We start from the raw sequence: 13741 nt of genomic DNA on the forward strand, positions 1-13741 counted from the left end.
CTATGAAAGATAGGAATGATAGATGCAATGGCACTTATCAATGACTTTAATACTTGGGAAGGATTCTGTAGATGTTTTCAGTGCCTCAAATACATAACTTCTGCATGCACACGTACAAATATATTTGCATGCATATCTAAGAATGAACACTGATGTCCATTTTTTCCTCAGTGATTTTGCTATTCCCAAAGTCAACATGTTTTCACCTGTCTCCTTTTCCCTAAAGCAATCCTCCAGTGGTGAGAACTGTCCAGAATAATTTCCACTCTTTGCTGGCTCTGGTTAGTACACAGAATAATGTATTGTCTTAGTGCTTAACTAATACTGGGTGGCCTAAAGGGGTGACTATCATAACACTGAGCAACTTTTTAGATTGATCTAGTTTATCAATAATCAGGCAGATTGGACCTAAGACATAACCATCACACAAGTTGTCTGGCTGCACTAAGCACTGGCACAGAACAATGATGTGCTGTTCAGTGTAATAACATAGTTCAGGTCACTCTAATGTCTTCCAGACTGCAATATAGGTTTGCATAATTTACCCTTCAAACTTATTCTTTCACCAGGAACGCACTGTATGTCATTAAAAAAAAACAGGCACTTGCCTACAGTTTGTGTAATATACGCATAACTTCCACACATTCATTCTTGACAAGTCTGATTTGCAGTTAAATATATTCAGCTGACAAATTATTCCAGTGATTAAAAGTAAATTAAAAGAGACGCTGAAAAAAAGAAGTAGAAATTACAAAATAAAGGGTTTATTTCTTCATAGGATCATAACCTGATAAAATGAAATGCAGGGTTGAATCAATGTGACCCTGCATTGTGCTTATATGGCCCAACATCAACTCTGGTATTGAATCAGCAGTTCACCCCACTGAGAATTTTCAGTTTCCCATTGAGATTTTCAGTGGAAAAATGTTAACCAATAAAATTACAGTGCAGTATGAGCTGAAGGAAAGTTTGTCCTCTACCCCACTGTTAACGTAGCTAAGCAATAATAGTAACATCTATTTCTGATGTCTAGATAGCTTGTCCCTCTGCATGTAGGAAACCATTATCCTGTGGTTGTGTTCTATTCTGCTGATATAATCTCTTAAATAAAGTTTTATTGTTTGCTTTCCTTAATTGAAGTACAATAGAAAAGACACAGCCTTTAAGATTCTTCACTTTAGTCACTGCCTGGGAGCTTTGAAGGTGTTTCAAGTTGTCTTTCGGCGTACTTCAAAACATCCTTGATAAAAGAGTGTGTGTGGAGGTGGAGTGGGAATATTACTCGCAATTATATTTTGTGCAGTGTTGTAAAAAGTTTACTTAGCTGCCATCCTTCTGCCAAATTTTCCCACTATGGTTTTGATCCTCTCACTGCTTTGCTAAGTGATCAAATCGTGCAGAATATTTTTCTTACAGGTTTTATTTTGCCCCTTTTTGAAGGAGAATATTTCTTTGAACAGATAAAACAAATGTAGTATTTTTTTAAATCCTTTCCATAATAATGAATTATCTACAATAAGCAGAAACTCTTAGAATTTTTAAAATAAATTTAGTATCCTAGTCCTAAGGCAAAATTTTAAACAAAGAAGAGCAGCTTTGCATTTACAGATGTACAAACAGACTTCGTACTGTGAGATACTTTCTTTTTTACCCTGGACTATATAAACTTATTTAAACCTTTGGCGCCCAGAAATGAAAAAATTAAAAACATAATACAGTCTAAATTAGAATGCATAGCAATGACAACCAGCATGTGGCTACAAAAACATCAATTCATTGTGTTTGTGCAAACTGAGCAAGAAAAATTGGAGATTACTCACTGGTAAGAAAATGCTGGGAAGTGGGGCCAAAATCCCTGTGAGCTTCATGCAGTTGCCTGATGCGCTCATCAATGGCCACCTGTTAAAAGAAAAAAAACCGACTTTTTTCTAAACAAATAGCAAGTAGCAAATATAGTCAGATAGTTTTTTTCATTATAGAACATTCTAAGCAGTTTCCTGCAACAATTGTTAACCCTTAGGGCTTAACTGATATTTAATGTGTTTTATCCAAGAGAGAGAAGGTCAAAAAATGATTTGTGTTTGGGTTTTTGTGGTTTCCCCCCCTCCAACTTTAACTGATGCTAGAACAAGTTGAAAATGAAAAGGCTAATAAATAAATGTATAGCAAATTGGCCTGACGTTATGTACCAAAGAAAATATGTCTGTTGCTTGCCAATATTGAAGTCAGAAACATTTCCCTATATTAATACTTTTAAAGGGCTACTTCAAGTGTACTTTTTGAGAGTATTGTATTATAAATTAGCATTTAAAAAGTAATCTCTTCTAATGCAGACATGATAACCATATTTAATTGAGTGCTAAAACAAGAATAACCAACAAGCATCTGATACAAATATTTTTCTGTTCTTTTAATCAGTCAAACACTAGCCCTTTGACCCTCTGCTTAGAAGACTCCTTTGAAGAACATGTTTTTCTTAATGTTTTGTTGGGTTGATGTACTACATGAAAACACAGCTGCTCATTGTAAGACTGGCTTTATCTTTACCCTTGAAAATCCCTGCGGAGTTAAGCATCGAGCAAGCTGCCAAGAGTGGATGGTTGCTGTAAGATTCCATACTGTATGAATGACAGCTACCAACATCTTTATAGCCTATATGCTAAAGGGATGCCAACATTAAGTTAGGCCTAAGAAAAAGATTAGGCAAAGCAAGGAAGAATGTTTGAAAATAACGATAGAATATTTTAGAAATGCATTAAGTAAAATAACTGATAAGAAGCAGATTCACTTAACTTAAAATATTGCCTGTAAGAAAAAGTGTTGTACTAACACTGGCAAAACAGGATGTAAGAGTGATTGGTCTGTTTATTGACCTAACTGAGATACTTAACAACAAAATAAATAGGTTGCATGAGTAAAAATCCACATCTTAAATATTTGGAGGAGCAATCATATAATAAATGGACATGATTACTTAGAAAGAAAAACAATGGCAGAATTTACTATCTCTTTCATATGGCTGTGTGTGTTTTCTAAATAACACCTAGCCGCCAAAATCTTTTTTCACTAAATAAAATAGAAATTTAACATCAGGATATGAATTCTTTGTTTACAGTTTCAAAACTGACACTATGACCAAAGAGCCCTGCTTTCTTTCCTTAAGCCATTTTTCAGATGATTTTTCCTGCAGCTTCCTCCAATTTTATGTGTTCTTTTCTCCGGCTTCCTATACACAGACAAGATCAATGTGACTTTTTGTTAGTCCCTGTTGACAGGCACCTCCCCACATAGCTCAACTACTAGCATATCACCACATAGTCTTTGTTCTTGTTTATACTGTTTTCTTGATTCAGGAACTGCTTACAAAGCAACTTTATATTGGTAGGTTTAAGGCAGTCACACTCTGGCTCAGTCCTATGACCTGTTCTTTTTCTGTTCAATCTTGCTGATTGCTTAGCTAGACAAAACTAAGCCTAGGAAGGGACTGAACTCTGGATAACTTCTGAAACTGTGGGCAGAAGGCTGAGTAAAAGACTGTTTAAGCCTAGAGTGAATTGCATGGACAGATGTTCTGTTAAGCAATTCTTCACACTAGGGACTGGCTTTGGGCTTGAGTTCACACCTAATTCACAGCATAGATACAAGCTAGGGAAGAATGCAAGTGCTTTGAAATCAATTAAAAGGCTGCCTCTAGTTATCAATATCATTAGGTTAAGTAGAGAAGCATAAACAAATGTGATATTATTGCTAATCAAGAAATGGCCTTTCAGTGATGACTAGGAATATAAGTTTAAACATACTAAAACCAAACACATGCAAATAAAAAAATACTGGAAAAATGTTAATGGAATTATGTATGCTTTTTGGAATCCTCTTAAAATAAACCTCATAACATACCTATTTTGTCATAAGGACATTACTGGTTAGTAAAGAAGCATTCCTTTATATTAATACATTTCAATAAGTTAACTAAGATGGAAGAAATACTTTCAGGCATGCAGAAGCTCTAAATAGAGAGCGAGAGCTTTACAAATACACAGCAGGGAGCAGTGTTTCATATAGGAGAATGACAACATCCAGCCTGTGGTCAGAATGGGAACCCTTTGGTGTGTGTGATGACTGCAAGCTCACAGTTCAGCTTTAAATGGTCTTATACTGAGAATCTCAATCACTTCAAAATATCCATGTGATCTTTGAGCTGCACAAAACTGAAGTGAGATTTTTTAGCCCTATATGCACATCTAGTGAAATAAACTACCTTACACACTTTAGGGTAAACTTCCAAACTGAACAGCCTTGGATCTGAGCCAGGATACTTCTGCCTAGAGTCAGATTTTGTCAATACAGAGATGAATAAAAACACCGGGAAATCTTGAGTATTCTCCAGGAAATATTACCTGAGAACATAAAAATTATCCCACTTGGCTGCCAAGAAATATCACTTGTTGATATATCAGCATACTACCATTTAGGTGCCAAAAGAATGAACTCATGTTGACAGCAGAGCAAGGAAGATTATTGCAGTTAGTCTCTATGACTTTTTAGACTAAGGTGTAAATGATAAAAAAAAACAGAATTTGAACCCATAATGACTGGGGTTATTGTGAACAATAAAAAACCCAACCTGAACAATGGTTACTTAAAGTTACAGAGTAATGTGTCTCTGGTTCAGTAAAACCAGAGCTATATTTGGCTTTATGGCTTGCACGTTAACTATCTGGAGAAGAGAAATCATGTCTACCTAAGTTTTCACCACTGATTTGCGATTCTTGAGAAAGATTCTGACTGGCATGTAATTTTTTTTTTTTTTTAACTCTTCATTCTCAAAAGCAAGCCATAGCCAATTACCACATTTAAAATTCTGTCTTTTTTTTTCCCCTCCAAGTCAAGTACGTTCCTCCAATATAAGCAGAAACGGTAACCTATGTATTTTTCTATGCTATGCTCTGAACCAAGTGCAGCTTTCCTTAGAAGAAAATGATGTGAGAAACTGGAGCTGTGCGTGAAGAGAACAGCAACATTTTTAACCTAATTGAAGGATTGATTTCCTTTGCTCAAAATGGAAGTAGACATATATACTGTTAACAAAGTTTAGCAAATACCTCCCCTCTACTACCGTGTCTCAATAGCCAAAGGAAATCTTTTGTCTGCTGATTTCAATAGTTTCTTCCCAATAGCATCAGCTTAGCCAGATTAACATGGGAAAAAGTAACAATTTTAAAGGCACTGTAACCAGTACATAACATTTAACATGGGACTATGGAGAAACAAAAAAAAACTTTATAGAAAGTCAGCTATTGCTTTATCTGAATCAAGATAGGAGAATTTGGGTTTAACAGACCAACATCAAATTTTCTGTAATTGGGATGCTTGAACTGTTATTTTCCTTGACTGAAGATGCATGCTTGAAGATACATGCATTTCTATGATTTATTTAGCCCACTATTTATCTTCTTTCAGTCATAACAAATAAAAGAACCACAGTAGTGCAGTAAACATTATACTTGAAGCTGAAGATAGCAATATTAAAAATTCTACACTGATTTTAAGTGATATTAAAATGGAACATGAACAGCTTCTGCTAAACAAATGAATGAATAAAAAAAAAAAGTCTTTAAAGATCCTCTCCTTTAAAGAGATTTCATGAAAGAAGTTCTGTTTCCTGTCGTTTGACTACAGACATGTGAATTGAATAAATAATCAGGTGCAGATGAACAAATTTAATCAATAACAGAAGCAGAGCTGTGTCATGTAGTTGTTAGGAATAGTTTGCAAGTAATTTACCTAATGTAGGTGTTCAACCTTGAACACACTTGTTATAACTGCTCCACTGAAATCAAATAAGTATTTGATGGATTTGACTTGAGTCTACTACTGGATTATCTCTTTTTTACCTGTTTTTCAACTGGGAACATTACATCTAAAGTGCTCTTTTGTGTTTATGCCCACACTGCAAAACAGACCTAGAGCAAGATGGAAAATTAAGTTTAATTGTTTATTTCTCAGTATTTTCCATGTTGTACCTAACACCAACTATTAATATTAAGGCATGCTGGAGTTGCTGAGCAATTCAGGAAGATGTGATGTAGGAAAGAAGCACACATCATCATGCTGTTAAAGTTATGCCTGCAAATAATGGGTGGTCTTAACAAAGAGCTATAGAAATGCTCTCTCAATCTATGAATTTTGTGTTCTCAGATGTACAAACTCCATCCTGGGTCAACATAACCCCCAGATTAGGTCTAGCACTGTGCCTTATTTCTGCCTCAGTCTTTCCCACAGCCTTGATGTTCAACTGAACAAGTTTAGTAAAGGAAACTAAACTTGGGGTACCTCTGAGGAGCTTACCTCTTGGGCAGATGATCTCTGATCACTAAGCTAAAATGTACTCTGCAAAATGGATGGCTCCAATCCTCTGAGTGAAGGTGACCGGTTGAATGCCTGTTTGTGCTCAGCACACTTAGGTAATTCACATCCAATGAAATTTGCAAGGAATTTCATTGAAAAAGTCTTATTTGCGAGTCTTAAATGGTCACAGAGAAATGGGCAACAAAGCTAGTGATAACATGTAGTAAAAAAACACCAGGCAAACAGGGAACATTATGGGTGAATGCCTCCGCCCTTGTTAGCATCGAGGCAATTCAGAAGGAGGCCTCTCTGTGTTCCGAACTGTAATTCCAGAATCACACCTGTATAAGTGTATTCACTTCTCTATAACGGTCTTCTGTCTGGACACACCCTTTAATAAAAATGAAGAGCAAAGCACACAAGAATACTACAATGTTAGATATCTATTAAACATTATTTATGTATCTTCCTTCTTGATATAGTTAAATACTGCTTCTTACAGTGCTTCCTAAAGAGATCTAGAATATAACTGCGTTTGGCTTTACTGGCCAATGTGTATGGTAAGTATTCAAATGCACACTCTTGGGCAAAATAGCACTAACACCTACAATTTTTTCTAATTTACACCATAACAAAAACACTTCTGCTGTACTATAGTACACTTTATTTCAACTGTGGTCGTGCTAGTGAAACAGCTAAAAGCACACATTACATGCCTATCTCCTCCTGCTTGAAAGTGCTACTATCTTGCTAAGACTATTTCCTGTAAAAAAAACCCAAAACTTCTCTTTCTAATTTTTAGACTGCAAGCATGTTTGCAACTTTTTTCTCAGAATATTTGATAAGCAAGGAAATAAAGCAGCCTATTACAGAAACAAGGGTTAAATTAGCATCCCTTAGCCTCTTGTAGTGTGAGCATGTCACCATAATTGAAACAAACCAACCCTTTGATTTTCTCCTAAAAGGCCAAGAAAGATGCAAGTGCTTCAGAAAACACAACGTACAGAATAATGAATCAAAACTCATTCTGTGGATGGAGTGGTTATTTGTTTGCATTGACTTAAAAGATACAAACAAACCCCAAACAAATAACAAAACCAACAACAACAAGAAAAAAAACTGCAAAAGCCAAAACAACTCTTCAAGTGAATCCAGTGACAACATTACTGAAAAGTCAATGTAGTTAAAAACATGAAACTAGCTAGTGATAAGTCTGTACAATTGTATATAATACATTTAAAACTTATGCCTCCCGGGGTCCGCCTTGGTTTAGTTCTAGATGGATCTCTTTAGAAATAGTTTAATTTGCTAAGCAAAGTAAGGCATTAAGTGACTTTTTTCTCTTCTTTGTTTGCTCTGCACACTTTGCAATTTCTAAGTTGACTTTTATACTTTCTAGAAAGAAAGATCTTTTTGTCTTTAATGCTAATGGAAATGAACAGCGATTTATAGTACCCCTATATCTAAGCCAAACCATGCCGTCATTGAAAGGACTTAAAAGTGTCATGTGCTATTTTGGTGGGGGTTTATTAATACCGCAATGGCAAAAATCTTTTAAATTCTCCCTCTTCCTCAGGTCTACTAGCATGAAGTGTAGAGAAAAATGTTTGTTTGTTGTTCTTTTTAAATTTCCCCTCAGAATAAAATGAAACGTTTCCTCACCAGATTTCTCTGAATGTTCTCACTTCTGAATAAAATATACCATATATAGGCAAAGAGTAGAAAACCTTTCAATCTATCAAGAACACGACTTCAAATATGAGAAAATAGGTTAAGTTCAGTTTTGTCAAATTATTTAAATTTCTATTTAAAATCATTGACGGAAGAGTGGAGGGGTCAGGTAGATATCACCTATCCCACTCAGCAAAGTTAGACATTTTTATTTGAGCTCAACTTCTTTAAATTATTATTCATTCAAAACACAGCAACAGTATAAACTCTTCTAAGGTCAGAATAATATCATTTTTGTAAAGTCATCTAAGGGCATATACAGCATAATATAAAGACATTAATTATGTGATTATGCTACCCCAAATACAGGCAAATAATGTGAAGGTGTGATTAACAATTTTTGCTACTTAGTAACATGAGGCAGTAGAAATGAGATTGCTAGTTTAAAAATATAAAGAGTTAAGGCAGTTGTTGAATGGTTGAATATGTCTGTGATTCTGAAGAAAAGCAGCAAGAACAGATAGGAAAAAAAAAAAAAAGGATTCTCATCTAAACAGCTATATTTAGTGCAGCAGCAAAATGACACCCCATCTCCTTTTCTAAAATCTACTTCACCAAAGGCCGTTCTCTTGAAAAGAAAAGGGCAATGTTCTGTATTAATAAGCATGCATACATACAATACTTATTAAAATAACGCCCCTTTAATTCCCCCACCATATTCACAGCATTTCCACAGTCTCCTGACCTTGACTCCAATCACATCCAATTTGACTGCATATCAAAGGAAACTGGCTTCTACAAGACTCTTTAATGTTACCCAGTAATTCCCCTCCCAAGAGCTGAAAAGCCTCTTTATTTTCTCTCACTGACTCAGAAGTGCCAAAGCAGTACAAAGCTATTCTTTACAAATCAATAAACAGGAAGATCCTACTCACTGTACTTCCAACAGCTACTGAATTCAAGTACTCATTATTACTTATATATTAGAATATAAAGATGGATTTAAATGAGCAAACTTTGTGCTGTTAATGAGGAACAGCTGGGAAAAAGCCAATTGATAGTCATTATTGTCAGCTGCTGATCTTCAGGTTTAAGTCTTGATATTTACTGAGTTGAAAAAACAAGAAAGGTCAATTAGTTTCCTGTCAAAAAGCTCTGTAATCTGAAATAGCTTGAGTCCAAAAATTAAAATGACGTGTGCTTATTTTCTATGTAAAAGAAAAAATAGATAAACATAATGTCATTCACAGGCATTTACAGCTGTTATAAAGACTAAATGGTAGGACTATATACTTCAGCAGGTTGAAATCTGAGTGACTTCAAGCAATTCACCCTTCAGTAAAAAACAGAAATCCTAAAGTCTAGTAGGATACATTACTGTTTTTTTTTAATCTTCAGATGAAACAAGAGTGTAATAGATAATAAAAAAATCAGGAAACATCTTAAAGGCTTGTGCACAGAGCCTTAGAAAACAGTAAAAAACAAAGAACAACCTCCCTGATTTAATATGTCTACTTTGAATAATCAGCCATTGCTTCTTAGGCTTTTGTTTTATAATCCTAAATCAGTAAACTTCAGGCTTTGTTTATATCTATGCCTAAGGAAAGACAGTTAGGTCTTATGGTTTAAACAACAAACCCATTCATATTAAAAAGGAATAAATCTCTTGTAAACCCTGTGAAATCTTAAGAACAAACATCTTTAGGAAACAGTTATTTTAGAAAATATTACTTGTTTTAATTTGGATAAAAGATACTCCATCGGAAGCCTAGCATTTAGCATCTCCATTGCTTCTATAAAAGCCATCACACAAGTTGGTGGGGGTGCTGCAAGGGAAATGGTTTTCACATCACTGTATGTTCCTCATTTCTATTCAAGCACTTCTGTTATATATAAAATATTTTATAAAACTGATATGAGCTGAGTAGAGACTCAGCCTTTCAAAAGTACAAGAAATTGCTGTGCAGTCCTACATTCCTGAGCACTTCTGTAACAAAGATTTCCAATTCTTGACTTGCCAGCCACATGAATTACCCTTTAATATTGCCTTTTGCATGAAATTTAATCGATCTCAACTATTTTCTGCCAAATTCCTTGCATAATTTTACAGTATACAAAACAAGTCTCTCTACTATTTTTTCACAAAACGGCACTATACTAAGTAAAAAGTTTTCAATTCACAACTTTCATTAGCTTCAAAAACGCCCTAACCAAGCCCCTTAATTCTCAGACAGTGTCTCTGTGTTCCTTCCATGTTACCTGCCAGTGCTTCTACTTTCTGTATAGTCCTTTTTTGCATGAGTTTTGGCAGGACCTAATTGTTCATACATACAGGCATCCTGCCATTTTTTCCTGACTTTCTACACTCAGGATGGAACAGTTTTGAGCTTACAAAAGGTAATCCTTGAGTATCAACCAAGTTTCTTGGACCTCTCTTCCTTTCAGGGCCTTATCCCATACATCTCTTTCAAGCAGGTCCCTGAAGAGGCCAAATTCTGCTCTCCTGAAGTCCAAGCTTGCAGACTCATGGTCATTGCAGCCCAGCCAAGCCTTTGACCTTTACCTCCTCAATAAGCCCCTCCTTATTTGTGAGTATGAGGTCCAACAGAGTATCTGTCTTCATTGGCTTCTCTGTCATGTATGTCATGAAGCTTTCATCAATGCTATCTAGGAACTTATTGGATTGCTTATGTCCTGCTGTGTTGTCTCTCCACCAGATAATCAGTCTGGTCCCCCATGGGGTCGTTGGTCTGGGCCTGTGAACGTAAGGCTACTTCTAGCTGCCTGTAAAAGGTCTCGACCAATCATTCTTCCTGGTCAGGTGGCCTATAGCAGACACCCATGACAACTTCACTCATACTGGTCTGCTCTTTCATCCTTACCCATAAGTCATCAATCAGCACCTTTTCCATTCCCGTCGTTCCCTGTTTTAAAGCTTTTCTTTATGTATCTTCTATACAGCCCCACAAAATATACTCCTTAGAGCTCAGACCTATAGAGATTCAGCGATTTCTGTTCTGCCTTCGGCATAAAGCTGAAAGTATATATACTTTTAGTTCTGTATTGTAAGCTGAGAAAAGAAAAATGTGTATGCTACACTGAACCTCTGGAGGCTTATTGATCTTAAAACAAATCTAACTGATGCAGTCTGACATTTTCAAAGTCAGTGGGAACTGGACACCTGCAACTAGGGACAAAATGTGTTCTGTAGTAAGTAAAATCATCTAGTATGGAGCTCAGCATGGCATATAATCTTTCTGACATTAAATCTTGATTTTGAGATCAAGGCACCTGCATGCTATATGCTTTGAAATGTTTCCATACAAGTTTCTTCGGGGTTTTTTGGTGTTTGTTTGTTTTTTTTTTTTTTTTTTTTTTTTTTTTTTGTAGCAATCTATTCATCCTCCAGCATTACTTATAATCCATAAGATTTTTAGGAAGTACACTGTGATCATCTCTAGGCATCGTAACCAAGAGACATGTAGATCAATTGGAGAGAGCCTCAGGAAATGAACTTGAATGATGGTGACCTGCAGTGAAGGGTTGAGTGAGAAATTGCAGTTAAAATTGAGTAACAGAAGTCTTGGGAAGTCAGGAAAAAGGAACAAGTTCTCCAGCACATCAAAAGCTTGTCCAGAATAATCTGCTCTCCATGTCCACAGAGTATAAGTGAAGATCTCATTACTTTAAATTTTTTCGATAGATTCATGATATACCAGAAAAAAGTCTAGTAGTAAGAATAATAAAGAACTGCTAGACTGTTCGTCATTAACGTCTTCCTTTTCAGATGTCCTTGATCACGGGTCAGACAATGTCGGCTAAGAATCACTTCTGTACGGCTGATTCTGCCTTGAACACAATTTTGTATTATTTTATTTAAGGGACTTGCCTGAATCTGAAATGATAACTACAGTCATCTGTTTTCCTGCTATAAATATATAAATTTCTGCTGTTTCAGTGATCTGATCATTAGATCTGATTTAATTGTGCTAAAAACACAGGGTATTTGGAGGGTTCTGGATTATAAATTATGATGAGGGCTATTTATAAGAAAAGAATTCTGCCATGTGCCTTCTATGTTATTTATGTTAAATGTCACAAACAGCCTACATATGAAGATAGATACCCTTAAAGTTTCTACTGAGAAACAGAGGAAATTAGGAGAAGCCTATTTTTCAAATCTGGGTGGAAAAGAAGGGTAATTCCTTCAATAACAACCCTAATTTTTTTCACCTTTTATGCAACGTGCTCTTGTACCAAATCTAAGGGAAATCCTAGTTCCACAAATCAGAAATTCAGATTACTGGAGAGGGATGGAATGCAGTTGAATACAAATTATTCCTAAAAATGAACATACGTACTATTTCATAGAAAAAGTTCATATCTTTCCAGAACTGTAAAATGTCATTAGCATGTTACACTCATAAGCATCTCTCATATTTTCTGCAAATCTTTAATGATGATGGTCTCCTCCACTGAAGGCAATAGAAACATGTGTGATTTGGTAGAAGCTCATCTCTACCCTTTTCCTCCTTCTTTCCCTTTTAATCTCCAGACAGTCTCATCAATTCTACATACAGATAATTCCTCAGCCATTTTAAATCAAGAAGGTTTCAGCATCTTTAAAAAAAGGGAAAAAGTTGTAAATTACACTGCTTTATAATATGAAATGTAAAATAACTCAATTATGTGCTCTCTGTAACTGTTTGCACTAAGTTGATACTTTTTTCTTTCCTATTTCTACCTCAAGTGACTTTCAAGAGGTGCATTCTTATCTCTTCAGTCACAGTCATGCTAAGTACCAACTAAGTCATACTAAGTCATACTAAGTACCAACTTACTCTACAGGAAGACTTACAGATTTCCCTGACATTAGTAATGGCAAAAGTTACTGTTTTGCATGAGTGAAGGCATCTGTATTGAGACAAGAAACTACAGAAAAGATCAGCTTCAGTGAGAAATCTTTATGAAAGATGTGCTGGGGATTAAATTTTCTCCATCAAATGCTTATAGAAAAGCAACTTGCAGCAGGGCAGTACAGGGCACTGACCTGCAAAACGCGTCTTGAGGCTGTTAACATCTCCCATCACTTAAGAAAGCAAGTGGCACTTCTAGACTTTGGGTACATCACATTAGAACACATTTACCCTCTTGTGATGGTTCTATAAATAGTATACAGGCATCTCAAATGTAAAGGAAAGTTTCGCAGGGCTATATTGACATTGCCCCCACCCTTCTCTTGCATTTTTAATACTGATCTTCTGTTATCTGATTATTTTGTTATCCTCAGTCTAAATATATGTTTAACCGTCTCGTAGTAGGAAAGGCCCATTAATTATGATACTGTTGCTGCTGAAACTTCAGTCATTTTAGGCTCTAACCCTCTACTGTTCCTACCCTAACAGGGTTGTTTGATAGGTTTGTTTCTTTTAGGCGTTGTATCTTCACTTTAGGGCATGTATGGAAAGTAACACCAGGTGTACCATAGTTAGGTTTCCTTAGTATACAACTGTAAAGGCATAAAAAATGACAACCTTTTTATTTCTTTTTGCTTCTCTGCTAAAATACTGTTATTTCTCTTCATTCTAATTATTACATTTTTTAAATAGAACTGATTCCTTTCTATATTTTTTTGAATTCTAAACAGTTTAAAATCCATTCTTCTTTTTTTTTTTGCACTTTATTTGAAAATGCTCTTATTAATATTTCATAATCCATCCCT

General features: G+C 35.5%; 1 protein-coding gene across 12 annotated transcripts in view; it reads right to left on the reverse strand.

The window, feature by feature from the left end:
* The window catches only part of DMD (dystrophin), a 1193355-nt gene that overhangs the window by 126471 nt on the left and 1053143 nt on the right, over window positions 1-13741 (reverse strand). For all 12 annotated transcript variants that reach the window (XM_054050408.1, XM_054050369.1, XM_054050393.1 and 9 more), the window contains one exon: window positions 1821-1899. In XM_054050408.1, coding sequence (XP_053906383.1) covers window positions 1821-1899 — 79 coding nt within the window. The remainder of the gene's footprint in view (window positions 1-1820; window positions 1900-13741) is intronic.

Source organism: Cuculus canorus, chromosome 1 (genome assembly GCF_017976375.1).
Source record: "Cuculus canorus isolate bCucCan1 chromosome 1, bCucCan1.pri, whole genome shotgun sequence".
Classification (NCBI taxonomy): Eukaryota; Metazoa; Chordata; class Aves; order Cuculiformes; family Cuculidae; genus Cuculus; species Cuculus canorus.